The 27,798-nt window shown below is 45.6% G+C and overlaps 1 protein-coding gene across 2 annotated transcripts; it reads left to right on the top strand.

The window, feature by feature from the left end:
- Positions 1 to 581: 581 nt before the first annotated feature.
- Positions 582 to 25,582, top strand: Rnf19b (ring finger protein 19B). Of its 2 annotated transcripts, none has more exons than XM_052717367.1 (9): positions 582 to 1,287; positions 12,986 to 13,191; positions 15,143 to 15,284; positions 17,185 to 17,347; positions 17,792 to 17,906; positions 19,852 to 19,992; positions 21,317 to 21,524; positions 23,904 to 24,035; positions 24,752 to 25,582. In XM_052717367.1, exons 1-9 carry the CDS (start codon positions 671 to 673, stop codon positions 25,242 to 25,244), a joined length of 2,217 nt encoding a protein of 738 aa, XP_052573327.1. In that variant the 5' UTR covers positions 582 to 670; the 3' UTR covers positions 25,245 to 25,582. The 2 variants fall into 2 exon arrangements, with proteins under 2 accessions (XP_052573327.1, XP_052573326.1); XM_052717366.1 differs by having other exon boundaries at positions 15,140 to 15,284.
- The last annotated feature ends 2,216 nt before the right edge of the window (positions 25,583 to 27,798 follow it).

Below are 27,798 nucleotides of genomic sequence, written 5' to 3'. Positions count from 1 at the left end.
AATGGGAGACAGAGTTTAGGAGTACTGTTCATTAGTTGACAGAAAACAGCAAATGCTAGATTAAGAATTTTGGACTTTATTCTGTGTTTCCCTTGCTGTTAGGGGACCCTGTCTGTCTTACCTAGTGGTGGTGCCTCTCACTTTCTACATGTTCAGTGAATGACTACATTCCCTACCACTTAATGGCTAGCCTCAATAGACGTGTTGGACGGTGAGCCTGTGGGAATCAGTCCCGGGTCCACGCTCAGTCTCCTTTTTACAGATGAACTGCAGGCTCCCTTACTGGAAGGAGGACCCAGCCCAACGAGTCGGGGAACCTGGAACGGAGGGCGGAGCCTGTGCAATACGGCTGCGCCGGACCACCTGACTGCGGGAGGCGGGGCTTCCCCGCAGCCCGCAGGCCCCGCCCCCCGGCCCCGCCCAACTCCTCTCGCGGGGCCGCGCGGGTTGTGAGGTGTCCGAGTCCGGCGCCTGCGCAGTGGGCCGCGGCGCGCGGGGCGGAGGCTTTATAACCACTTCGTAGCGGCTGGTCGGCTTCTGTCTCCGGGAGGGCTGCCGAGGCAGCGGCGGCGGCGGCGGCGGCGCGGCGGCCGGGGCGCCGGCTGGGGGGCCGCTGAGGCGGGAGCTGCGGCGGCGCTGGGCGCCGCTGGCCCCTCAGCCTCTGCCGGCCATGGGCTCCGAGAAGGACTCCGAGTCGCCGCGCTCCACCTCGCTCCATGCGGCCGCCCCCGACCCTAAGTGCCGCAGCGGCGGCCGGCGCCGGCGCCTCACCTTCCATAGCGTCTTCTCTGCCTCGGCCCGCGGTCGCCGCGCCCGGACCAAGCCGCAGGCCGAGCCGCCGCCCCCGGCCGCTCCGCCGCCTCCCGCCCCGGCCCCGGCTGAGGCCCAGGCCCCGCCGATGGAAGCGCTGCCCGCCGAGCCCGCTGTCGAGGCTGAGGCGGAGGCCGCGGCTGCGGGGCCGGAGGAGGACGAGGCGGCGGAGGGCGGCGGCTCGGAGGAGGTGGAGTGCCCGCTGTGCCTGGTGCGCCTGCCGCCCGAGCGGGCCCCGCGCCTCCTCAGCTGCCCGCATCGCTCGTGCCGGGACTGCCTCCGCCACTACCTGCGCCTGGAGATCAGCGAGAGCCGCGTGCCCATCAGCTGCCCCGAGTGCAGCGAGCGGCTCAACCCACACGACATCCGTCTGCTGCTGGCCGACCCGCCGCTCATGCACAAGTACGAAGAGTTCATGCTGCGCCGGTACCTGGCCTCGGACCCTGACTGCCGCTGGTGTCCCGCCCCTGACTGCGGGTGAGCGCGGGGGCGTGGCCGCGGGGGGACCGTCCGGGGTGCGGCGGGTGTCACCCCCCCCCCCTTGAGGGAGGAAAGGAGGATACCCAGCATGAGGGAGAGGAGGGATGGTCATGAGTCATCGACCCTCGGACCAGCCCCGTCACCGGACTGGTGGAGCTCAGCACCCTACGCCTACTTAGGAGTTTGAGGTGGTGGCTGAGCGGTAAGAGAAGGGAACTGTCCATTAAGTCAGGAGATCAGGGTGAGCAGGGGCTTTTTGGGGTTTGGGGCCGTTTTTAGGGGGGTGGGTGGAGGTGGGGGGGATCTCGTAATGACAGTGGAAGAATATTTGTTAAAGGAGAGAGAATGGAAATGCCCTACTGAAGGGGCAGCGCTTCCGAGGGGTGTGTCTGTCCATCTGGCTAGGGGCGCACTTAGCAGCATTGCAGGAGAAGGCGTGTTCTTCCTGACAACCGCTGTTGAAAGTTGCGATGTAGATGATGAGAGAAGACAGCTCACTAACAGAGCTCTAGGCGCACCCTGGGCACTGCGTGCTGTGCCAAGCTACTGGCAGGCACAGCACCTTGTGATTCTTAACGTGCTACCTAGGGCAGGATGAGTGGTAGACAGACTCTTTGTCCAGGAAAATCAACGGGGCACTGAGACGGTTGATTTGGTGGGAGAAAATGCATGCCTACCTTCTCAATCTTGAGATCTGTATGACAGTCTTTTTTAATGTCCTGTGTATGCTTAATTTCAAAGGTCAGCGAGTTAACATACTCTGTCTACAGAACAGGAATACCCGATTTCCCTATGTGAAGCCTTCAGTGAAGGTTCTCCACCCCCTTTCTTAAAAAACCTGGTTGTCACTATCATTCCCATCTGTGAATGGCCAAATACAGCCAAGAAGGGGTTCTTCTGTGTGATGGGGAGCCAGACTGCCATTACCTGCTCTGTGACCTTGGACAGATTAATTATATTCTTGTGTGTCATGTTTTGGGGGCAGAGATTCTTCTGGCAGCGCCTGGTGTGAACATAATGCTAGTAAAAAGCTCTGTGAACCCTTGCTTCAAAGGATTTAAAAGCTTTTAATTGTAGCCTGTGTATCAAGGCTGAGCTGAGATTTCCATGATGCTGCCATTTGTCTCCCTTCAAAAGGAGCTGTTTAGGGTGTCAGAGAGTGCCAGACTTGTTAAGTGGGTGTATTTAACCTCACTGAGATGGAGTTTCTAAATTACTCAAGAGTTACTTGGAAATGTGGTCAAAGTTACCCAGATTGCTTTCACTTTCTGTTCTGTGAGTACCAGGAAGGGCTTTCAGGCTGTTGAAAGTGTGTGCTTGTGTTTGGTGGCCTTACTGGCTTTGGGGGAGTTAATTTATAGAATATTTAGGTTTTGCTGACACTGTTGGTCTGTTTTCTGAATCAAAGGGATATTAATTTAGGAAAGCACTGCCTGATTAATTGTAGAATAGTGTATTAACTCCCTTTTTTTAGAGCTGAGAGTTTATTTGAATTTTAACAATGAAATGTGACTTCCCTTGTCTTTCTGGGAGAGCGTCCCAGTTTGTTTGTTTTTTTAAAGTCAATCTGTCTTTACTCACATCAATAAAAATGAACAGAAGTTATGAAATACAAAAGCTTGGTGACAGATCTAAATAAACCTCTATGGTTTTAAAGTTATTAAAAAATTAGACCATTTTGCTAATTAGCAAATTTTGGGGTAGGTTCATCCAGAGGCGTGTGTGTGTGTGTGTGTGTGTGTGTGTGTGTGTGTGTGTGTGTTTTGGTTTCTTTTCTTTTTTTGAGATTCTGTCAAATTCTGTTTTAATTAGTCAGAATATAACAATCATCTGCACACTTTTTGTGAGTGTGTCTGTGTGTTTAAAGAAAATAAAGTTTAGGGGAAGAAAGCAAGCCGGCATCTGGGTGTCTGTACTAGGTATGCATATTTTAATCTTCACAACAATGTGAGATTGATTTGATACATACAGTTTTACAAATGGGAAAAGTGGTATTTAGAGAAATTAAATAATTTGTTCAGGGCCCTTACAGCAAACTGGTAGGCAGTGAAACAAACCAGTGTTGGAATAGTAATCTTACTTCCAAAGCCGAATATTTCTTCAACACAAGTATTGGCTTGTCATCACAATCTGAATTTTGGGGACTGCCACTGTTTGGGCATATTCTAGGAACAGCAGTAAGAGAGCCAGGATGCTAGACTCTAGTTTCTCTTCTGATTCCTGTTGTTAGTAGTCTTACCCGCTTTATTTTTCTTATCTAACAGAGGCCTAATCCTTTAAGACTTAAGAAGCTTAATTAATTAATGTTTATAAAGTGACTTTGAAATATTCAATTGAAGGTGGTTAGATATACAGAGTCCCTTTATAATTCAGTTATTTCCAAATAATTGTCTAAGTTCCCTATGGATAATTGTTCTGCTACCTCTTTTTTGTTTTGTTTTGTTTTGTTTTGTTTTTTCAAGACAGGGTTTCTCTGTGTAGTTTTGTGCCTTTTCCTGGAACTCACTTGGTAGTCCAGGCTGGCCTCGAACTCACAGAGATCCGCCTGGCTCTGTCTCCCGAGTGCTGGGATTAAAGTCGTGCTCCACCACCGCCCGGCCCTGCTACCTCTTTTTAATGCCAGAAGAAAAATAGCTTTTGTGGTGTGTGTAAAGACCAGAGGTCAATTTAGGCTGGCCAGTAAGCCTCACTCAGAGTGCCACCTCTCTCTGACTCCCCAGGACTGAATTCCACTTCTGACTTTTTTTTTTTTTTTTTTAAACTGGGTTTCTCTATGTAGTCTTAACTGTCCTAGAACTTACTCTGTAGACCAGGCTGACCTCGAACTCCAGAGATCCACCTGTGTCTTTCTCCCAAGTGCTGGGGTTAGAGGTGTGGCCCTTCATGCCTAGATTCAGCCTCTTTCTTTGCTTTGTTGATGACCTTGAACTCTAATTCACCTGCCTCTACCTGCTGGGCGCAGGGGGCTGCAATCTTGTCCACTACACTGATTTTATACAGTGCTGGGAATAAAATCTAGTGCTTTGTGCCTGCCAAGCAAGTTCTCCACCTGCTGAGCTATATTCCTAGTCCTGATTTTGTTTTTCAGATAGTCTTGCTACTTAGCCAAGACTATCTCAAACTCTTGATCCTCCTGCCTCGGCCTCCCCAATGCTGGATTACATGTGTGCACTACCATGTATAGATTTTCCTTCCTTTCTGTGTTTCTTTCTTCCTTTCTTCCTTCCTTCCTTTCTTTCTTTCTTTCTTTCTTTCTTTCTTCCTTCCTTCCTTCCTTCCTTCCTTCCTTCCTTCCTTCCTTCCTTTCTTTCTTCCTTCCTTCCTTCCTTCCTTCCTTCCTTTCTTTCTCTCTTTCTTTTTTTTCTTTTTAAATTAAACTATCCTATTGTTCTGGGTCTGGCAAAAATCTTGTGTAGGCATTAGAAAAGAGACCCTAAGCCTCATATCTCTTCCTACACCTGACCATGTTTACTGTCCACATAGCACCCTTGAAAGCCAAATTGGCCAAGTCTTCCCATGTATGTATGTGTACACTCTTCAGGCTAAGGGGTCATATAAGTGACCTTATAAAGTTATGATCATTTTACCATGACTAAGTTAATGAGAACACCATAAATTAAGAGATCTGTTCTTTTAAATATACATATATTTGTAGGACAGAACAGAGTTCTGATACTTCTTTTGTCATATGGCTTTATCAGTGAGAGAACCAATTTCAATCAGAAAACATACACATTATTATTTGATATACCAAATACCGTAGTAACAAGTATAATCTTAAAAGTATACTTTCAAGTGAGATAAAAAAATTAGCCTAAAATGCAAGTAACTTGCATTTTTGTAGTTCTTTGCAGTGGGTCTTCAAAGTATTATATCAATGAAACAGTAATTTCACTTTAGTCACACACAGATAGATGGTGGTAAGTGTACTTTGTAAAGGAGAAACCATTTCAAAGAAGTTTAACTGTAGAGTTAATGCTTCCTAGCTAGTAAGTGGTGCAGTTGGTCTATTATGCTTTGGAGTCTCTGCCTAAGTGTGTCCTTTCAGAAACTGCAAATGATGTAACTATTGTTTTCCTCTCAGGTGTTCTATTGTCCATCTTTAATTTTCAGAATCTCTGAGAGATTGAGAGGTGAGTAGAGTAGGCAAGAGAATTTCCTGTCATCCAGGGGAAGATCCTCAGAATAGACGTGCTATGGCTACCTTGACCTAAATTCTGTTGCAGGTCCAGGCTCCAGCCTCTCACTGCTGCCTCCCTTTCCTGCACAGTCCTACTTCTCACTGATCCCGGCAGATAGTATCAACTATTGGCCTTCCCACACGACTGGCCCATCTTATAAACAGAAGCCTCTGTTCACTTATGTATGGTGCATTAATTTATATATAGTACATTTGTGAGAGAGGAACAAGCTCCCTGGATGAGAGATATTTCACAGTCAGTAAAGGATTTTTCTTTTGTTTGAATCGGGGTCTTGCCATATATCCCCTGCTGGCCTCAAACTTGCAGTAGTCCCCCTACCTCTACCTCCTGAACTCTGAGACTGCAAGTATACACCATCATGCCCAACCAGGCCTTCTCCTTTCTGAAGCCTTCCTCAATCTTCCCCACCTTTTTTTTTTTTAATGCTGGGTACTGAACTCATAGTCTCAGTACATGCTAGATAAGCATTTCTACCACTGAGCTATATCCCCATAGCCCTCAACCATTTCTCTTAATCTGACCCCTTACTCTCTGTTCTACAGCTTTTGCCCGAGTCTTCCTCAGCCTCCATGTGTACTCATCTTCCAGCTCAGTAATACTTCTTTCCCTATTTGCCAAAGTACTCATTCTAAGGTGCTTAAAAATGTTCACTGATTCCCTGACCTATATGATATGTTCTGCATGTAAAAATCACTATTTGCCTGACATGGTGACACATGTCTGTAATTCTAGCACTCCAAAAGCAGAGACAGGAGGATTACTTCAAGTTTAAGGCCAGCCTTAAAGAAATGCATACCTGGCAGACAAAAGTAGATAAAGCATTTAAAACCTGAGTACTCTGAGCAGTATGTGGAGGTATAAAACACACGATGGCATCCTGAGATTGGAATCTGGTTCAGTTAGCATATTATAGCAAGTTCCAGGCTATCCTAAAACTACATGCTAAGACCTTGTGGAAAATAAAACTATTTAATTCACCTATTTAATCTGCCCTTATTTCAAGCTTCTTTATAGCTTCCAGCTTCCCAGCCATCTTGTTTTTTGTTTTTGCCTTGAAGTAGTCTCCTTATGTAATGTAGCCCATGATGACCTCAGACACAAGACCCTCCTGCTTGAGCCTCCCAAGTGCCGGGATTACATGTGTATAACACTATGCCCTGCTCATTTCCACCATCTTTTGGATCTGTTTTTCATCTGTATCAATGTTTTTCAAGGTGTGCTGTAGACGTTACTTAAAAATGTTTTGAGAGCAAATATGATCAAGAAATACTAGTTTAAATAAACTAAAACAAGTGGAGTTTTTTTTGTTCTATTTTGGTTGGGTTTTTGTTTTTGTTTTTTAGCTTCTTATACTTTTGTTTTAAGATAGAGTCTTATGCAGACCAGACAGGCCTCCAACTTACTAGAGCTCAGGCTGACCTTGAATTCCTGATACTGAATGTTGGCATTACATTGTATGCCACCACATCATTAAGTATGTTAATATTTACTATAAATCTTGCCAATGCTGATATGTTGTGTGGTATGTGATATAACTTTCCAAACTCAGAGTACCAAGGATTATAGGTCCCCAACCAGCCATGGTATCTTTAAGGCTTAACTATTTGCCGTTTTCTAAACTCCTTTAACCGTTACTGTTCTGGCTTGCCTTCTGTTAGGATCTCAGTGAGTCTTCTGCTCAGAGTAGATGAAGAACCTGCTCCTGTGGAGCAGAATATCCAACTCCATTCCTGAAGCCTTCCATTAGGTTTCAGAAGAATGGAGTGGGTAGATGAGTTTTGATGAGAGGGTAAAAAGATGAGCAGCGTAGTTCTTTCAGGAGCAGAGGGGAGAGTGGGAAAAACAGACAGGGGTTGACCCCTGGGTGAGTGTTGAATATTACAGAAAGGACTTAGACATGGCCCTCTTCACAGGAAACTTGAACTGGACAACTGACAGAGGAATTATAGCTGTGACAGAATAAATATCAAGGAAACCCCAAGTATCTTAAGTGTATAACATTAAGTTTTCATAAAATTATCAAGAAAGACCTTGAAGAGGAGGTGGTATTTGATCACAACTTTTGAGAATATGAGTAGAAATGCATACCTAGCAGATAAAAGCATTTAAAACCTGAGTGCAGTAGCAATATGTAGAGGTGCAAAAACACAGGACAGCATGCTGAGATTGGAGTCTGGTTCACTTGCATCTAACTACATTGGGATCATGAGTCTGAAAAGTAGACTAGACCCCAGTTAATAGACACAGGTAAGCTGTACACGGTGAAGGCTGAGGGGTGAGGGTTCCTTGCTGTAACTGTTGTTTGGGTTTGGTTTGTCTTGCTTTGTTGCACGCACCCCCCCATCACCCCCCCCACCCCCCCACCCCGTCCCTCCTCCTGTCCCTGGGAGCTGAGGACTGAACCCAGGTCCTTGCACTTGCTGGGGAAGCCCTCTACTTACCACTGAGCTAAATCCCCAACCAAGTTGTTTGGGGTTTTGTTTGTTTTTACTTTTTTATCTTTATTATCATTACTATTACTTTCTTTGTTTGGTTTTCTTTTTTCTTTTCAAGACAGGATTTCTCAGTGTAACAGCCCTGGCCTCACATGTGCTATAAACAAGTGCCCCACCCCTGAGCCACACTCCCTTTCTTCCAGCCCTCTTCTCCCTTGCCCTTCTAGATATGACCATATGTGTTTGTGTCTCACACTGATCTTAAATTCATGATCCTCTTATCTCATTGTTCTGAGTGCTAGGTTTACAGGCATCTGCTATTCATGTTCAGTTTCTTTTTCCTTTTTTGTTAAAAGAATTTAAGAAAAAAAAAAGTAGCCCCAGGATAGATTACCTCCTGTATGACTTGTCTGGCTTAGGAATGGGTATGAAATAGGACAAGAAAAAGGAAATAGCAGGGGTGTGGCTTTTCTATCCCCTTTTGTTTTTATTTATTTATTTTATGTGTATAGGTGTCTTACCTGCAAGAATGTATTTTCACCAAGTGCATGTTTGGTGCCTGTGGAGGTCAGAAGAGGGCACCAGATCCCCTAGAACTGGAGTTACATTTGGTTGTGAGCCACCATGTGAGTGTTGGGAACCAAACCAGGGTCCTCTGCAAAAGCAACAAGTACTCTTAACCACTGAGCCATCTCTCTAACCCCATGTCTATCTCCTTTAAAGAACATCAGGGTCCATTTGTAAATGAATAATCTTGTTAATTTGTAAGACTTGAGGACTGGAAGTATAGACACAAATATTATATAGCAACATATTTCTTTAACCATTGTAATCTGTTGAGGCATAATATAATTTATATTAATGGGATAATTTTTTTCCAGGGCTGAAATTAAGATAACCTGCTACACTGTGATATTTTTGAAGATTTAACATAAAAGTTGTGTGAACTTGGAGGAGCACATTCTATGCTTGAGGCAGCATGTAATTTCTTATACCCCACTTTAAGCGTCTAATTAGCAAACTTGAATGCTTGGTTAAACTAAACAGCAGAGTAGAAGAGAAGCTCCCTCCAGTATAGGTCATACAAGAAAAGGAACACCATGGTTAGGGCAAATTGAGTGTCATGAATGAAGTTTTATTCCAACTAGGGAGAGTTTCCCTTATTTAGAAAGCATGCATGGCTAAGATGAAAAGGTAGTTGCTAGTGGCTAAAAGAAGAGCTAGAATGCCCTGGAGAAAGCTAAAGAGCCAAAGCAAAAGAAGGTCACTATCATGTGCCCACCACAGGTATGCTGTGTGGTGGCAGAGGTAGACGACATAATGGACTGTGAAAACCTCACTGTACAGATGGGCCACCATCTGCCTAGAGAGGGAAAGTAGATTTTAGAGAGAAAATGACATTTGAGCTGGGTTTTTTTTTTTTTTTTTTTTTTTTTAGATGGAGTTTATCTGCATAGCCCTGGCTGTCCTGAAACTCACTCTGTAGATCAGGCTGGCCTCAAACTCAAAGATCCACCTGCCTCTGCCTCCTGAGTGCTGGGGTTAAAAGGCGTGTGCCACCATGCCTGGCTTGAGCTAGCTATTAAATGGCTATTTACCAGAAAGAAGAGAGGAAAAGACATGGCTGGGCAGAAAGAAAAGAGCAGGCAAAGGCCAGAAGTCCAGTGTGGTATGGCATAGCTTTCAGTGCAAGGTTATATTTTTGGTTGTGAGTCTAGCCCTTAACGGCCGAACTCTCCCTCCAGCCCCAGTGCAAGGTTATAAATGCAGTTTTAGAATGTCGAGCTGTACGTGGAGTCAGCCGGTGCCTCTGCCTCCACTAGAGGACTGGAAGCTAAGGATTGGAGACCTGCGAGTCCGTCCATGTCGTGCAGTATGAGTCAGCACAGAGGAGGTGACCTAAAGCAAGAATTCCAAGTCTCATGCCCCGAGTAACTCTATGTCATAGTGATAGACTGCCACAGAGTCATCGTATTGGGGGTTATTTTACTTTCTTGGGGCCAAATTCACTCCTGAAATTGGCTTCCCATTGTTGGCTGTGCCAGTCTGTGGCCTCTCTATGCAGTGCTTTATTGTCATTCCTTGAAAACTCATTCCTTGAGGACTGTCTGCTTACTGCCTGATGAAAAGATGGCAACTCTGCCAGAACACTGAAAAACGGTAATGTGAAGTTGGAAACTGCAGCTGATTTTCTTTTTCTTTGAGACAGGGTTTCTCTGTGTAGCCTTGGCTTTCTCTGTGTAGCCCTGGCTATCCTGGAATTCACTATGTACCTTTCCATTTAACACAAATTAGCAAGCAAGTCACTTTTTTCCTAAGACATATTGTTTAGTATCTGTTTGTCCTGCTAGCTGGGGTAAATTTGCTCAGAACTCTTACAGGATATGAATCATTGTGTTCACACATTGACCTAGTCTCACTGTTCTTTCTGAGAATATTAGTTTTATTATGTCACAGGAGATAGGTACATTGTCATTTATATCTGCAGCATAATTCTCAAATCAACATGAGAAGTTAAATTGCTATAATGAACATCTTGCATAACTATAAAATAAATCAGGAAAAGCTTACTAGCATTAATATAAGTTGTTTGAGGTCTTTGGCTATTGGAGAAAAGTGTAAACTACAGGACAAAGTACAGATGGCTGTAAACATGCAGTCATTGTTTGAGGGCTGGTGAGAGCGTATAGATCTCAGATGGTTAAAATCTGAGACTGTTCTTCTAGAGCACCTGAGTGCAATTCCCAGCACCCCTATCAGTAGATCATTCCTGCCTGCAACTCCCAACTCTCGGGGATCTAACACCTCTGACTTCCACCGGCACCTGGCTTTGTGTACACATGCCTACACATGTACACATAATTAGAAATAAAACAAATCCTGCCGGGCTTTGGTGGTGCACGCCTTTAATCCCAGCACTTGGGAGGCAGAGGCAGGCGGATCTCTGTGAGTTCGAGGCCAGCCTGGGCTACCAAGTGAGTTCCAGGAAAGGTGCAAAGCTACACAGAGAAACCCTGTCTCGAAAACCCCCCCCCAAAAAAAAAATCCTTTTTTTAAAATTGTGTTTGTTTCAGCGGGATGGTGGTGACATGTACCTTTAATCCCAACACTCAGGAGGTAGAAGCAGGCAAATCTCTGAGTTCGAGACCAGCCTCAAGCAGTCTACAGAGCAAGTTCCAGTGCAGGACTACAGAAAGAAACCCTGTCTCAAAATACCAAAAACAACAACAAAAACCTGTGTTTGTTTCTGTAAATTACTTTTTAAATTTAATTAATTTTACAGTGTCTGGGATCAAACTCAGGGCCTTGCATATACTAGGCAAATGTTCTGCTGAGCTACATGCAGTCCTTTAATTTTATTTTAAGCAAATGTCCACTTGTAAGGGCTAAGCATTTCCTTGACATTATTAAAAATTAATTAGAAAGACCAGTAGTTTTAAATATATTGGATTATTTATGGGGAACTAATTCTTAACAAATAAACAGGGATTGTAAGAATGGTTGCTGCTAACAGTGGCAAATTCTAAAGAGTATATCTTTAACTGTATGTCAGCAGAGAAAAAGGAAGACGTGACTATGCTGTGGTGCTAAGAGGTTAGTAGTATTAAGGTTTTGGAAGCTGATAAGAAAGAAGACATTAGGGAGTTGGAGAGCTGGCTCAGTGGTTGGTTAGGAGCATAGGCTCCTCTTCCAGAGGACCCAGGTTCAATTTCCAGCACCCACATGGCAGCCCGTAACTGCCCATAACTCGAGTCCCAGGGCATCTGATGCACTCTGCTGGCCTCAGAAATCAGGCATGCATGTGGTACATATGTATATAAACCACCCATACACATAAAAATAAGTCTTTAAAAAGATAAGAGGAAGAGGGAGGAGAAAACAAGAGAGAGAGAGAGAGAGAAGACATTAGAAAGTACAGAATTAAACTGGAAAAAGAGAAAAAAGAATACTGAAAGTGAGGAGCTGAAGGGATGGCTCCGCAGTTAAGAACGTGCTCTGCTCTTGCACAGGACCCACGTTCAGTTCCTGCATCTTTGTTGGGTAGTTCACAACTGCCTGGGATTCCAGCTGCAGAGAATCCAGTGTCTCTTCTGGTCTCTGGGCACTGCAGAGCACATACCCCACCCCCCCTCCACAGCATACATGTAATTTAATAAAAATAAATCATAGGGCTGTAAGGATGACTTAGTAGTTAAGAGCACTTGTCTTGCAGAGGATCTAGGTTCAGTTCCCAGCACCCTCATTGGTGGCATACAGCCGTCTGTAATTTCAGTTTCAGGAGATCCAGTGCCCCCTCTCGCCTCCTCAGGCTCCAGACACATACTTGGTGCACATGTATAACATGCAGTCAAACCCTCATACACATAAAATAAAAAAGAATGAAAACCGCCGGGCGGTGGTGGCGCACGCCTTTAATCCCAGCACTCGGGAGGCAGAGCCAGGCGGATCTCTGTGAGTTCGAGGCCAGCCTGGGCTACCAAGTGAGTTCCAGGAAAGGCGCAAAGCTACACAGAGAAACCCTGTCTCGAAAAACCAAAAAAAAAAAGAACGAAAACCAAAAATGAGCCTTCAAGAGCTGGAGATGACTGTGAGACAATGGAGAGCTATTGTTTGAAGCTGTGATCCCGCCAACTCCACTGTGGATCTTAAAATGAAAGCACATACGTGCTTTGGTTTCTGCTGTGGCTCTTTATTTTACAACTGTTCTGTCTTCTCATGTAAACAAATTCAGGTTTCTCCAAATATAACAAACCATTAAAAAGAAATTGTTGTATACCCTATTTTTTATGAAACTGGCTGTGGTAAACTGCTCCTGAAGTAGCTTAAACTGACTGAATAAATGCTAGGAATTCAGGCTGAGTATATGCCCTTCTGTTTTCAGGAAGTAACATATTTTTTCACAAGGAGAGTAGTACAGTTAGCCTACTTAGGGTGTCTGTCTGTCTGTGTGGTCTTTGCATCATAGGTGGTGGTACCAACAGCCGAGGCTCTGATGATAACGCCTGTCCTTGTCGGGTCAGTCTTAGCTGACTCACCTCTTCTTGCTTCCTTCCCCAGTTATGCCGTTATTGCCTATGGCTGTGCCAGCTGCCCAAAGCTGACCTGTGAGAGGGAAGGCTGCCAGACTGAGTTCTGCTACCACTGCAAGCAGATATGGCATCCAAACCAGACCTGCGATATGGCCCGTCAGCAGAGGGCTCAGACTTTACGAGTTCGGACCAAGCACACTTCAGGTCTCAGCTATGGGCAAGAATCTGGACCAGGTATAAGTTGGCATTATTTCATTGTCTCCATATTTAGTATCTACACTGTGAGTCTAAAACGAAAAGAGATTGTCGTACTATATAGTCATGTATTCTTGAGATCAGAGATCAGGAAATATTTGGCTCATCTGAATCGCTGAGACTACAGACACATTTCCTGGCTTGGTTACATGTTTAATGACGATCTGCTATTGCTTCTTGTTCATGATTACCATGATAGGTAATCCTAGCTGTGTAAAACTGGAATACAACAAAAGGAATTTTCAAGTTGCTTTCTTAATATTTGTCTCAGCTTGGAGAGCACTTTGGTTTTTTTCTTTTTTTTTTTTTTTTTTTTTTTTTTTTTTTTATGAGGGACAGAGAAGCCTGACCTGGCCGGGCAGTGGTGGCGCACGCCTTTAATCCCAGCACTCGGGAGGCAGAGGCAGGTGGATCTCTGTGAGTTCGAGGCCAGCCTGGTCTACAGAGCGAGATCCAGGAAAGGCTCCAAAGCTACACAGAGAAACCCTGTCTCAGAAAAACAAAAAACAAAAAACAAACCAAAAAAAACCTGTCCTGCTTGTCGTCTAGCTTGAAGTGCATCACAGCTTTTTTTGAAGTAGAGCACAAATTTAACAAAAGAAAATAAACACTATTTCAGGTTACTGATTAGCCTGAAAGAGGAGACGTCATAGTCACTTCCACTTTGATTATTAAAAGCAGTCTTTAAAATGTCAGCATCCGAGCCGGGTGGTGGTGGCGCACAACTTTAATCCCAGCACTCAGGAGGCAGAGGCAGGCGGATCTCTGTGAGTTCAAGGCCAGCCTGGTCTACAGAGTGAGATCCAGGAAAGGCGCAAAGCTACACAGAGAAACCCTGTCTCGAAAAACCAAAAAAAAAAAAAAAAAAAAAAAAATGTCAGCATCCTTTAGATGTACTTTGTCTTAACTGGTGTCATTTGGGCAAGTTAGTAGGAGACAAATTATGCCATTTGCTTTTTCCTGGCACAACAGAGTCTCTGAAATTGTCGTTTTGATAGGATGGTTTGTAAATGCCTGTGAAAATTACCGGGTGAATACTATATAGATACTCAGTTGGTTTTTGATTTTTAAATTTGAAAATGTCATGGGAAGGGATTGTAAACTGTTAACAGCAAAAGTTAGCTTCATAAAGAATCGTTGTCAAGGGGCTGGAGAGATGGTTCAGAGGTTAAGAGCACTGACTGCTCTTCCAGAGGACCCAGGTTCAACTCCCAGCACCCACATGGCAGCTCACACCTGTCTGTGACTCCAGGTCTAGGGGACCTGACACCCATGGCAAAACACCAGTGCACATAAAATTAAAACAAATAAAAAGTTGTCAAAACTTAAAGCTGACCAAGCTATAGAATTTTCTTGCTATAATGGCCTGATTTTAATCTGTCAGCCACTGACTGGTGGAAATTCCATTTGCCTTGGAACCATCAGTCTGTCTAGAAGTGTCTTCTTGCTGAACTGTGACTCAAGTGCTGTGTAAGATGCCAATTATTGGAATAGGCAGCTTAACATGAAACCAGACTTATTTTATGAAAATTCCTGAGTCTGGGGGTGCAGCTCAGTTGGTAGAATGCTCACTTAATGCATGCACTAAGCCCTGAGATGGATCTTTAGCACCTAGAAGTCAGTCATGGTGGTACATGCCTGTAATCCTAACATTCAGAAGGTAAAGGCAGAGGGATCATAAACTCAAGATCATCCTCAGCAATTTCAAGCCAGCCTGAGATAGATGAGAGTCTATCCCCAAAACAAAAAAAACACAAGAGTTCTGGATATAGCCAGTCTCCCAGTAAAGTGTTGTACAATTTGGAATCTTCAGGTAAAATCTCCTGACTGCCTTGTCCTCATTTTTTCCATACACTGTTAGGAATGATAAAGTCAGACTAGATTTAACTGGGGGTGTTTTTCTCCCCATCTTTCTTTCCCTACCTAGTAGATGACATCAAGCCATGCCCACGATGTAGTGCTTACATTATCAAGATGAATGATGGAAGCTGTAATCACATGACCTGTGCAGTGTGTGGCTGTGAATTCTGCTGGCTTTGCATGAAAGAGATCTCCGACTTGCATTACCTCAGGTAAGGTGACATGTGTCCATTGCTTTTGTCGTCCTGTTCATTTGCTCATTTAGGGAAAAGGATACCAGAAAGCCATAGTTGATCTCATTTACAGAAAAAGGAAACTGTAAAAAGTTCCTTTAGGGGGCTGGAGCGATGGCTCAGAGGTTAAGAGCACCGACTGCTCTTCCAGAGGACCTGAGTTCAATTCCCAGCACCCACATGGTGGCTCACAGCCATCTGTAATGAGATCTGGTGTCCTCTTCTGGCCTGCAGGCGTACGTGCGGACAGAACACTGTATACATAATAAATAAATCAACCTTTAAAAAAAGAAAGAAAGAAAGTTCCTTCAAAGCATGCCTCTGGTGTTTTCTAACAGCCTTGGGTAACTCTTCACTGCCTTGCTTTCTTGCCTGCTACATGGCTTTTAAGTTTTCCACAGTCTGGTGTTAGTCTACCTTTCTAGTCACGCTGTTCAGATAATGGGAGCTTGCTGTCCCCGTGTCTCTTGCCTCTAGGTCTGCTCACGTTACCTTACTGGCCACAGCTGCTTTCTGACCACTCCACCCTCCTTGTGTCACCCTTTACCTCAGCCTGTTCAGTTCTTGATGGGTTGGTTTGGGTTTGCTTCTTTATTAAAGTCATTTCTTTTGTGTGCATATGCACTTGTGTGCACCATACCATACATGTAGAGGTCCATGGACAACTTGGGGGGGGGCAGTTCTTTTCGTCCATCATGTGAATTCCAAGGGTTGAGCTTAAGTCACCAGGCTTGGATACAAACTTGGATACACTGAGCTGTCTTGCCACTCCTATCCCCCCGCCCTTTTCTTTTGAGACAGGGCCTCACTGTGTAGCTCTGGCCCAGAACTCCCTATGTAGACCAGGACTCACACTCACAGAGGTGTGCACTTCGCAAAGGTGCAGCCTTTATTTGCTTTTTGAAATGGGCTAGCTGATTGTGTTTGGAATTTGACATCCACTGCTTCAGCTTCCTCTGTAGACACGTGTCACTAGGCTTGGTTTGCAAAGTTCTTCCTTCTCCTTGAAAAACAACTCCAATGCCACGTCATCCTCCAGCATCCCTATTTCTGCTGCGTTCTTCACTGCCGTTCCTTTATCTCTTTTTGCTGTAAGTGCTGCTTTACAGCAACACTTTTTACTGTAAGTGTTGCTACTTCTTGGTACTTCATGGACATGTCTCATCTCATTAACTGTGGTCTTTTTACAGTTCTTCCATGTAGTAAGCTTCTAAAGAATTGAGGGAATATTACATTATACCCTAAAGGAGCTAACATTTACAAATGTCAGTCGTGGTATAGCAGCATTCACTGTGAGATGAGGCACCTCATTTCCAGTTCAGTGAAAATCAGAAGGCGTGTATATATAGCAGTCGTTGTAAAGACACAGGATTGAATAAGTCAGGATTTCTCCTTTTTACATTGTTAGCCTAACAAGTAGAGAAGGTAGCACCAAGGGAATGAGGTAGAAGAATCAGACATGGAAGGGCTAAGGGTCAGAATAGCCATACTCAGAGTAACAGACTCATAGGAAGGACATGATGAGTTCTTTCCCCAAGAACCTGAATTGTATCTGTTGGGTATGGTTGGGTGAGATAGCAAGTGCGTGACTGTGTGGGATCTCAAGTAGTGCCAGTCTGGGAAATTGTGTCAGTGCTGTAAGGAAATGTAGATGATGTGTCCGAGACGATAGAAAAGGAGTTTCCATTTTGGAGGTCTACCTTTACCAAACCCCACAAAACCCAGAACCCTTTGTCCCTTTATCTAACAGATCTGTTCCTTGTGGCCTCCTGTCACTTAAATCAGTCTTACTGAAAAGGTGGTTGTTCTTATCAAGCCCTCTGGTGACAGTAGCTGTGTTTGTGATGTTGGTATTAACTTTAGCATGTTTCCTCCGTAGCCCCTCTGGCTGTACATTCTGGGGCAAGAAGCCATGGAGCCGGAAGAAGAAGATTCTTTGGCAGTTGGGCACATTGATCGGTGCTCCAGTGGGGATCTCGCTCATTGCTGGCATTGCGATTCCTGCCATGGTCATTGGCATTCCTGTTTACGTTGGGAGGAAGGTAAGACATGCCTTTCTGTGCCTGTTCCAGCGTTGGCTTTGTTGGCAATAGTTTGAAGGAAAAGGGAAGGAGCTTATATTTCAGGACTGCATGAAAACCAGCTGGTTTGTAGATAAAAATAACTTTAATTTCTTAAATGGATTTTTATAAACCCCCAGGAGATCTGAAAGTTCTTATTAACATCCTGGGCCTGGTTTGTCTCAGTGACTTAAGGTGGAATGTTTAGCTTCATTCCCCTGAGCTGCTTTGTCTTTTCTTGGATTAGCTTTTCCTGCATTCATTTATATTTTCCAGGTCTGGGTTAGGTTGAAATTTGAGAAAGATCCCTCTTTGGGTGGGTGGAGGGCACATTTTAATATAACTTGCAAATGAACATTTGTCCTTTTTTTCTCTGGCAAAATCCTAATGTCCTGACCTGCTGACCTGATTCTCTTTTATTCTTAGATTCACAGCAGATATGAGGGAAGGAAAACCTCCAAACACAAGAGGAACTTGGCCATCACAGGAGGAGTGACCTTGTCAGTCATTGCGTCCCCAGTGATCGCTGCTGTTAGTGTTGGTAAGGTAGTGGGCCTCCAGCTCCTCTGTCAGCTTACTGTAGCAGTCCGCTAGCTGGCCAGGTGCTTTACTGTGGAGACAGCTTTTTGTGTATTCATGTGTGCAGTGTCGGGGCAGGGGCACTTGTGTGAATGCAGGAGTAATGCTGTGGAAACCCAAGGCCAACCTCAGGTGCCATTCTCAGGAGCCATCCCCTAGTTTTTGAGGTAGGACAGGCTCTCATAGGCCAGGAGCATGCCTTTTTGCGTGAGATTGAACTATGTCTTCATGCCTGTAGATACATGCTTTACCTACTGAGCCATCTCCCCAGCCTGGGAAGGAAATCTTACAGACACTCTTACTGTGGTGATTTTCACTGCACTGTGTTATCAGGGGTGTCTTAGACTAGGGCCTGGAACTCAGTGCACACGCAGAAAAGGGTCATTAACAAAATCAAACACCAATGTTTTACTTTTCATCCTTTTCTTCTACTTGTTTGTTACAGGACTCACAAAACAAAACCACTTTCATTTTCTCTTAATGCCTCATAATATTTTGGGGGAATGAGAGTTTATTTTAGAAAAATGTTAACCTGGTCTGGTGGTGCACCCCTGCAATCCTGCAGTCCTAGCACTCAGCAGGTGAAAGAGGAAGATCAGGAGTTCAAAGCCACCCTCAGCTACACAGCATGTTCAAGACCAAACTGAGCTACATGAAACCTTGTCTCAGAAAAACAAAAACAAAATTGAAAAAGAAAAAAATCGTTTGTAGCTAGCACTTCATGAGTTTCATCATTGTCAGCAGTGGTTCTGAGTATTTCCCGGTGTGGCTCTATTTAGCCTTCACACGGGCCACAAAGACAGCATGATTAAAGATAGGAAGTGCAGCCTATACAAGTGCAGCCAAGGTTAAGTCACTGGGACATGAATCCAGGCAGTCTTCTTGTTTGTTTGTTTGTTTTGTTGTTGTTGTTGTTGTGTTAAGATTTGTTTATTTTTATGTGCATTGGTGTTTTGTCTACATTGCATGTATGTCTGTAGCCGGGCAATGGTGGCAGACGCCTTTAATCCCAGCACTTGGGAGGCAGAAGCAGGTGGATATCTATGAGTTCAAGGCCATCCTGGTCTATAAAGTGAGTTCTAAGACAGCCAGAACTGTTACACAGAGAAACCCTATCTAGGAAAAAAAAAAAAAAAAAAGGGTGGGAAGGGGCCTATATGTCTGTGTGAAGGTGTCAGATTCCCTGGAACTGGAGTTACAGACAGTTATGAGTTGCCATGTTGGTGTTGGAAATTAAACCTGGGTCCTCTTGGAAGAACAGCCAGTGCTCTTAACTGCTAAGCCATCTCTCCAGCCCCGAATTCAGGCAGTCTTACCTTGTAGCATGTAACAACTGAGCTACTCTGCCACACACAGCAGTATGATTGGAGAATTCGGTCTGAGGGATCCTTAACCCCATTATCATTCATTCACCAACTGTCTGATTTTATTTTGTATATATATAAAATATGTGTGTGTTGTCTGTGTATGTGTCTGGTGCCCTTGGAGGACAGATAATGTCATCAGATCCCCTGGAACTGGAGTTAAACAATTGTGAACTGCCATGTGGATGCTGGGAATCAAACCTGGGTCCTCTGGAAGAACCAGTGCTTTTAACCATTAGCCATCTCTCCAATTTGATTGGTTCTCAGTTTAGCACTTCTGTAATGAAGTGGGTGGTATAAAAGCAACATAACATTTCCCATGTTGGATTTTACATGTATATTCTCTTATTCCTGGGAGAATTGAAGCCAAGACATGCAGACCTTTGTGACTCCGTCTGCTCTCTGTTCTACCGGCAGCCTCTTGAGATGCCTCCTCCCCTTCCCTTTTCCCTTTATAGAGGTTTGCTTGTGCCCGGTCTGGGAGGGGAATCAGGACAGTTGCAGCCTACTGACCTGCTGACATGTTTCCATCTCTTTCCCCAGGTATTGGTGTCCCTATTATGCTGGCGTATGTTTATGGGGTTGTACCCATTTCTCTCTGTCGTGGAGGTGGCTGTGGGGTTAGCACAGCCAATGGAAAGGGGGTGAAAATTGAGTTTGATGAAGATGATGGTCCAATCACAGGTAAAGGAAGGAATTTTGTTTTCATTTGAATTTATGGAACAAAAGATAAAAGTCAGTAGAATTTAGCACGTTTTTACAGAGAGATTATCATTGGATTTCTTTAGAGAATGAGCTTTGTTGGGGGTAAAGTATTTTTAGCCTTTCATTTCTTGGTTCTAGAATTATTAGGTTAATTCCTCTGGTAGTTGCCTGTGTGTGGCAGGGATGAGGCAGTAGGACTTGAAGTAACTGAGTGTGCCAGTGCTGATAAGAAAGCCTTGAATCTGCAGCGCACTGTCATTTTCCGAGGACTCTGCACAGTTATTATCTTGCTTGTTTTTTACAGCAGCACTGTGAAGAGGGAGGGCCAGGACTCTTACCCGATTTCAGTAGGAACTTCTTTAAGCTTATGTTTATTAGCAAGAGCTTCTGCAGACCTGAGATGAGGACTGGTCTTCTGACTCCTACTGAACAGTTTCTTCACCTACAGAGATGGCCAGAGGTCTTGGAAGCTTCCTAGTAGAAGCTCACATAAACTAGTCATACCTTAAAAGGGCCTGGAAATACTTGCTTATAATCTTAGCTCTGAAGAAGCTGAGGCAGAGGAGGTCAGAAGTTCAAGGCCAGTTTGGGCCACAGGAGACCCTGTCTCACAGGAGAAAGAGAAAAACAAGTCAGCTATGGTGTTTTTCATACCTGTAGTCCTAGCACTTGGGAGACTGAGATTCAAGGTCAGCCCGGGCTAAGTAGTAAGTCCAGGACAGTCTCAACTATAGAATGAGACCATGTCTCAAAAAAATTTAAAAGGAAAAAAAAAAAAAAACAGCACCAACAACAACACAGTGAGGCAGGACTAAGTTAGATAAAAGTAGCTGCAATGTAATGGAAGTAGTGTCTTGCAGTTAAAATTTGGTACAATTTAAGTGGTCTTGAACAGTCATTTAATTTTAAATTCTTTTTTTTTTTTAAATTGGTTTTTCAAGACAGGATTTCTCTGTGTAGCCCTGGCTGTCCTAGAACTCTCTCTATAGACCACGCTGGCCTCAAACTCACGGAGATCCACCTGCCTCTGCCTCCTGAGTGCTGGAATTAAAGGCATGCGCCACCACTGCCTGGCTAATTTTTTATTATTATTTCCTCATCTAAAATAAGGGCTGCTAATCCCTAGTTATTGGAAGGATTAAATACAAATGTTAATAGTCTGATGTGTAGACTTGTTTGTTATGTGAATATTGTACTTTTTTGCATGAAAATCCTCCACTCTGAAGAGTCATTGCAGGAAAATGCCTACCAGACTGTTTTGATGTTGTGTTTCTCAAATGGAGATGTTTGGTTCTCCCCACAGTGGCAGATGCCTGGCGGGCCCTCAAGAACCCCAGCATAGGGGAAAGCAGCATTGAAGGCCTGACTAGTGTGCTGAGCACCAGTGGGAGCCCTACAGATGGACTCAGTGTTATGCAAGGCCCTTATAGTGAAACAGCCAGCTTTGCTGCCCTTTCTGGGGGTACACTGAGTGGTGGTATTCTCTCCAGCGGCAAGGGAAAATACAGCAGGTAAGTAAATAGGTGGTCTGTAACAAGCAATAGGAATTATTTATAAGAAGGGACACACTGAGCCATTTCTCTATACCACTCTGATTTAATCACCAGTGATACTTTTCTTCTGCAAAGTTCACAATTCTTTGCATCATAGTGACGTCCATTAAAGAATAATGCTGGCTTGAGATCTTTGACTGCTTCATTAGGCTGCCTGCTCTAGGACACAGCAAGAGCAGGGGGCACTCACAGCCTGTTGGTTTTATGCTGTATCACATTGACTCCTTGGTACTGTACTCTTTCTGACCTTCCTGTTCCCACTGGTATAGTAGGAAAATGAATTCTATAAATTTGTATTTAAGAACACCTAAAGTGGGGCTGGAGGGATGGCTCAGCAGTTAAGAGCACTGGCTACGAGGATCCGGGTTCAATTCCCAGCACCCACATGACAGCTCACAACTGTCTGAAGCTCCAGTTCCAGGGGATTGGACACCTTCACACTAATGCACATAAAATAAATTATTTTTAAAAAAGAATACATGAAGCTTTGTCAATAAAAATAACTGATTTACTTGCATTTTGCTGATGAGACCTACTGTAATGTCATAATACGTATTTAGAGACGTGTAACCGGCATTAGACGGAAACCGTTGAGTTCGGTAGGGAGAGTGGCCTTGGGGAGCACAGCAGGGCAGGGGGTAAGGAGGTACCTGGAGGGCCGCCAGCTGGGAAAAGGAGTGGTACTCTGACCAGAGTGACTGGCAGCAGCAGCCTCTGCTGGTTTCAGTGCAGTGTATGTGGAGAACACAGGGAGGCTGTGGGAAGCCCCCAGAGAGGGCAAGACTGCCTTCCCAGATCCTGAGCCACTTGTCCTGGAAGTCTAGAGCGAGACCAGATGGCCATTTGGCTGCAAAAACGATGCAAGTGACAGATGGCAAGTGGACTACATCCTTCACCTTGGTGTCCTTCGTTCACCTGGGAACCTCTTAAAAATAGATTTGGAGCATATTTCCAGAATTAATAACTTAGACTCTCCTGGGGTGGAACCTAAGGGTGGTCTATGTTTAGAAAAGTCTCCCCAGATGATTCTCATGTAGCCACTGGCATGAACCAGCCTCTGGCAGCCACCAAGTAGGTGGCCTGGAAGGCTTGAGAAAGGCTGTACCCAGGGAGTGACCTGTGGCCGAGGTGAAGCTGGAGCACAGACCTGCGTGCACCCTGCCCCCACCTTACCCTCTTTTCCCAGGCCTCAGTACATTCTTGAAGGGCGTCTAAGGCAGAGTGGTAGGGCAGAGAGACAGGCAGCAGCGGGCTGGAGGCTGCTGACCTAGCATATCTTGTGACTGGTGTCCCTTGTTAGGGGCTCCTGCCCCCGCGTGCTGGAGTATTCACTACTGTGCTCTCTTAGAGCTGACTCCCCTTGAATGAGCCACAGACAGAGCTGGAGCGGGACTGCTGAGAGTGCAGTGCAGCCGGCAGCTGCTGCCCCTGTGAAAGCCTTTCCTTTATGGGAAGTGCATGAGTCAGATGGGCTCCACTGGGAAACCCATTGTGAGGAAATAGTGAAGTGCAGAACAAAATGGGCTTGAGCCAGAGAGGAAGCAGTTAGGGGTTCCCAGCTTTGAAACCCCATTGGGAAAGTGCTATTGAAGGAGGAGGAGGGAGAGGTTGGCTCCTGTATGCCCTTCATTCTTACAGCCTGGAGGTAACTTGATTAGTAAGTGTTTGAGTTCTTCCTGTTATGTGCAGGGTAGGAAGGGCAAAGTGTGAATGAGGTGTGAGCTCTTCCTTGTGGCAATCACAGGAGTGGCAAGAGATGTGTAAGCTGGAACAGAAGAAGGTTGGGCACTCAGCTGGAGGTGTCGCTTGCTGGAAAGGACTGAGGAAATGGTAGTCCTTTGTTGCTAAAGACCTAGCATAAGTTTTCAGGCAGAGGAGGGGAATTCCATCCACAGAGCCACGGAGGTCTAAGTGCAGACTTGGAGAGGCTGTGATGTCGGACTTAACAGGAAGAAAGAGAACCTGAGCAGCTTGCAGATCGGCAAGGCCACAGGTGCCTGTTGGCAGGAGGGGAGCCAAGAGCTGGAGGGTTTAGGATGGTCAGATCTTGGCCTTCATTGACACTGTCTGGAAGGTTGCTTGACTGGGACTTAGGGTAGGGGCTACTGGAGAGGAGCCCAGTGCTAACTATTTCATTAAGGACCTGAGTTTAAATAGTAGTGGGGATAAACGAGGGGACGATTCCAGCTGATATGTAAGAAAGGAGCTCTGTGGGCATGGAGATGGTCCAGCAGCTCATCACAGTTCTCAGGAGAATAATGAAAGAGATGTGTGCCAGGAAGCAGACTGCCCGACCACCCAGGTCTCTATTAACGTGAACGTCCCCTCTTTACACAGGTTAGAAGTCCAAGCCGATGTCCAAAAGGAAGTTTTCCCCAAAGACACAGCCAGTCTCGGTGCAATTAGTGACAACGCGAGCACCCGTGCCATGGCCGGCTCCATAATCAGTTCCTACAACCCACAGGACAGGTATGTGGGCGTCAGAGCCCAGGACAGCCTCTTCACTGGGTGCTAGGTCTTGAGAAGCTCCCTTCCTCATCCAAGGTCCCGTGTGGCGTCTAGTGGAGATGTGGTGTGCTGGTGAACCCAGTGAGCACTTTGTGGTCTGCAGTGTTCAGCATCTCGATTCTCTAGCCCTTGACTCTTCGAGACTCCTCCTTCCGTCCTCCTGTTTCTCTTCCACCTCTTCCCTCTTCTTTTTCCTGGCTGTTGTAACAGTGTAATTATCCAAATGAAACTTGAAGAGCTGGATTGCTATTGGCTGGTGTCTAGTCTCAGGCTTCTGTTGCCCTTTGCTGGATCTGGGTCATTTGGAATGTTGTGTCTGGCCTGGTGTGGTTGAGGTCCACATACTCCTTCTGACTGTGGCACAGTCATAGAAAACTGCCACGTTGCTTTCACATTCGTATTTGGATTAAGATAGGGTGAGGTTCTTAGTTGAATTCTGGAAGATCTTTTTAGATGTTTTAAGGGGAATTTTTGAGGAGTGTGCGTGCGTGTGTGCGTGTGCGTGTGCGTGTGCGTGTGTGTGTGTGTGTGTGTGTGTGTATAGAAAAGGGAAAAATGAGTTCTAGTCTACTTTGACCCATCTCTTCTAACTGCTTAAGCCAGAACCCAGAAATATTTTATGAGCAGCTCTAATATAACCTATGCATGACTCAGCACAATGAATTTTGTGCCCACAGAGAGTGCAACAATATGGAAATCCAAGTGGACATTGAAGCCAAACCAAGTCACTATCAGTTGGTGAGTGGAAGCAGCACAGAGGACTCGCTCCACGTCCATACTCAGATGGCAGAGAATGAGGAGGAGGGTACTGCTGTCAGTGGGGGTGCTGGCGGTGGTGGCAGCGGCGGCAGCGGCGGTGGTGGCAGTGAAGAGGATCCTTCTTGCAAACACCAAAACTCTGAACAGAAAGACTGCCTGGCCAGCAAAGCTTGGGACATCAGCCTAGCCCAGCCTGAAAGCATCCGCAGTGACCTAGAAAGCTCTGACACGCAGTCAGATGACGTGCCAGACATCACTTCAGATGAGTGCGGCTCCCCCCGTTCCCACGCTGCAGCCTGCCCCTTGACCCCCAGAGCCCAAGGTGCACTGAGCCCAAGTGCCCACAGGAAGCTCGCTGCTCCAGCTGAGGACCAGACTGTCTTGAAGCCAGAAGAGGATGAAGTGGAGTGAAGGCTCCGGCTCTGAGAAGCACACTTGTTGTAACTGCATCTTTTGGAGTCTTTTATGGGGGAGGGTGGGGATTTATGTATTTTGTTTCAAAGATTCTCTGGTCAGGGTTCCCCCAGGGAAATTCTGAGAAATTTGCAATTTCTTACCAGATAAAAAATGAAATTTTTGCCTCTAATATCCCTCCCCTTATCCCCTCGTTTTTAGTTTTAATTTATTGGTTAAACTGATGTTGGCAATCTGTGAGGTGTGTCAAAGAATGTACATATGTATGTGTGTATATTGTATGTATGCTAACATTATTGATGACACATTTTAATAAAGATTTCTGTGGTAATTCACCTCATTTCACTGTCCTTGGCTTGGGTAGTCCTGCAGAGCCAAGTGTTCAGGAAGAGTAGTCTGTCTTTGATAGTTGCTAGACCTGAGGAATTTTAACCCGAGGGAAAAAGGGTTCCATTCCATCTAACTGCACTAACAGGAAGCCAAGCCAGGCTTCTTGATACTGTGTAGTCAGGCTGAAGAATGCCCGGCTGAGTCTGTTGGAGAGGAAGGAGACTGAGGTGAACTCTGTTGGCCCTCTAGAGGCAGCTCGCAGTTTTCCTGTTGGAACCTTACCACACGTGATAGTCAGCAGTTAGTCTGTAGGGTGGCATGTGTGGAAAGGGCTACAAGTTAGGGAACAGAGTATTCTTTCTTTTCTTCCCCACCTGGGGCTCAAACTCAGGACCGTGTGCATGCTGTGCAGGTGCTCTACCGTGAGCTCCATCCCAGCCCCAGGAGCAGATCCTTGCTGGAGGAAGAGATGTGACTGTGCGATCACCAGGCAATAGCATAGGTGTTGGCTGTGATCTCAGGTACACACTCCCTGCTGCAAAAGCCCTGCTCAGACTAAGAAATCAGGCCTCCAATTTAGAAAGGAGAAAGGAGGGTGCCGCCCAAATCTCTGAATCTAATTTGACCGGATCTTAGACGTTTATCAGAATTGAGCTGGTAGTACTTAGGAATTTGAGCATTGTCAAGAATAAGGTCCTTGGGCTGGGGGTGGAGTTCAGCAGAAGAATGTTTGCCCAGCATGTGCAAGGCCCTGGGTTCAGTGCCTAGCACCACAGAACAATAATAGTAATGCTGATAAATAATGTCTTTAGGAATGAAAGCTCATACAAAGAACTTCAGGGAAAGTGGTCCAGAGACTCGATGCAAGGTTCAAGATCAGGCAGCAGTAACCTTTGTGACCAGGTCAGTCAGCTTCTTTCTCGTGCCCACATTTGGCCCAGTCCTTAAACTGTGATTAGGCAGCTTGTCTATGCCTTAGCATCGGGCCCAGGGGAAGAGCTAAAAGCATCTTCGTCTGAGGACCAGCTGCCTTTGTTTCTGTTCGCAGGTGCACCTGCTGGCCTGTGCAGTAAAGGATGAGGCATCCAGACGACAGACAGACAGCCGCTGTGGAAGACCGCACCTCTCAGGCACTGCCACCTGGGAACAGGAAATGCTAATGGACTGTGCATCTCAGTGAGAAAGTGTCCTAGAGAGTGTCCCTGTGTGACTAAAGGAACCTGTGGGGAAAGGCAGGCAGTTTGGAGACCCCTGAGATGCAAATGATCCACTCAGGATTTGCAGTTCTTCTGAAGCATCATCAAGAAACACTTAACTGGGATAAAGCCAAAGGCATCTGTCAGAGTGTGCGCTCTAGAGCCAAACCTGTAGTCTCCCTGGGCAGACCTAATGCTATGGAACTGGACAGCCTCCTCTCCCGTGTCTGTTTCTCTTAGCCTGGTTCTGGGGTCACAGGGTTAAGATGTTATACTGAAAATGCTTGGTAAAGGCCCATGTTGATAATAAGGAGCAAGGTCAAGGAGAGTCTGAGTATCTTCTAAGAAAGGTAGCCTGGGACTCAGACCAAAACCATTGGCTTCTTTGAAGCACCCAGGCTCTTAACAGCCGAGAAGCCCCGTTAGCACCACCTGGAGGAAGAAATGAGTAATGCGTGGGGAAAGTTTGCACTGAAATGCGGGACACTGAAGGTGTGGAATGGAGCAATGAGGAAAGCTCACTGTTTGTCCCCAGGGAGCTTACACTGTCGGTGAGGGAGGACAGATGCCACCTCAAGGAGGAAAGGTGTGCTCGTGGGAGAGAGAGGCAGGCAGGCCTGCTTTTGATGGGCAGTATATTAGCTTTCCATCACTGTGACAAAATACCTGAGATTTTCACCTTGTAAATAGGAACTACCCATGGTCCTGTGGCTCCATTGCAGTGAGGCAGAACATCGTGGTGGGGGCGGGGTGGGGTTATATGCTGGAGGAATCACAAAGAAATGCCACCACCACAGCTAAAGGACCAAGCTTTTGATAAACATTCCAAGCCCAAACTACAGTAGGGAGTGTAATCTCCGGGAGGGAACATTTTATTAGAAACCTGAATGGAGAAGTGGGGGCAGGGGAACCATCCTGAAGACAGCACAACACGAGTGTGACCGGAACACCATGGGTGGAGTCAGGGAGCAGAGCTGGCGGAAAGGCAAGATGGTGCAGTGCATCAGAACAGATGGGAAGAAAAG

This window comes from Peromyscus californicus, unplaced genomic scaffold (genome assembly GCF_007827085.1).
Source record: "Peromyscus californicus insignis strain IS unplaced genomic scaffold, ASM782708v3 Scaffold_5__1_contigs__length_169319896, whole genome shotgun sequence".
Classification (NCBI taxonomy): Eukaryota; Metazoa; Chordata; class Mammalia; order Rodentia; family Cricetidae; genus Peromyscus; species Peromyscus californicus.
This window is presented reverse-complemented; position numbering and strand designations above follow the sequence as displayed.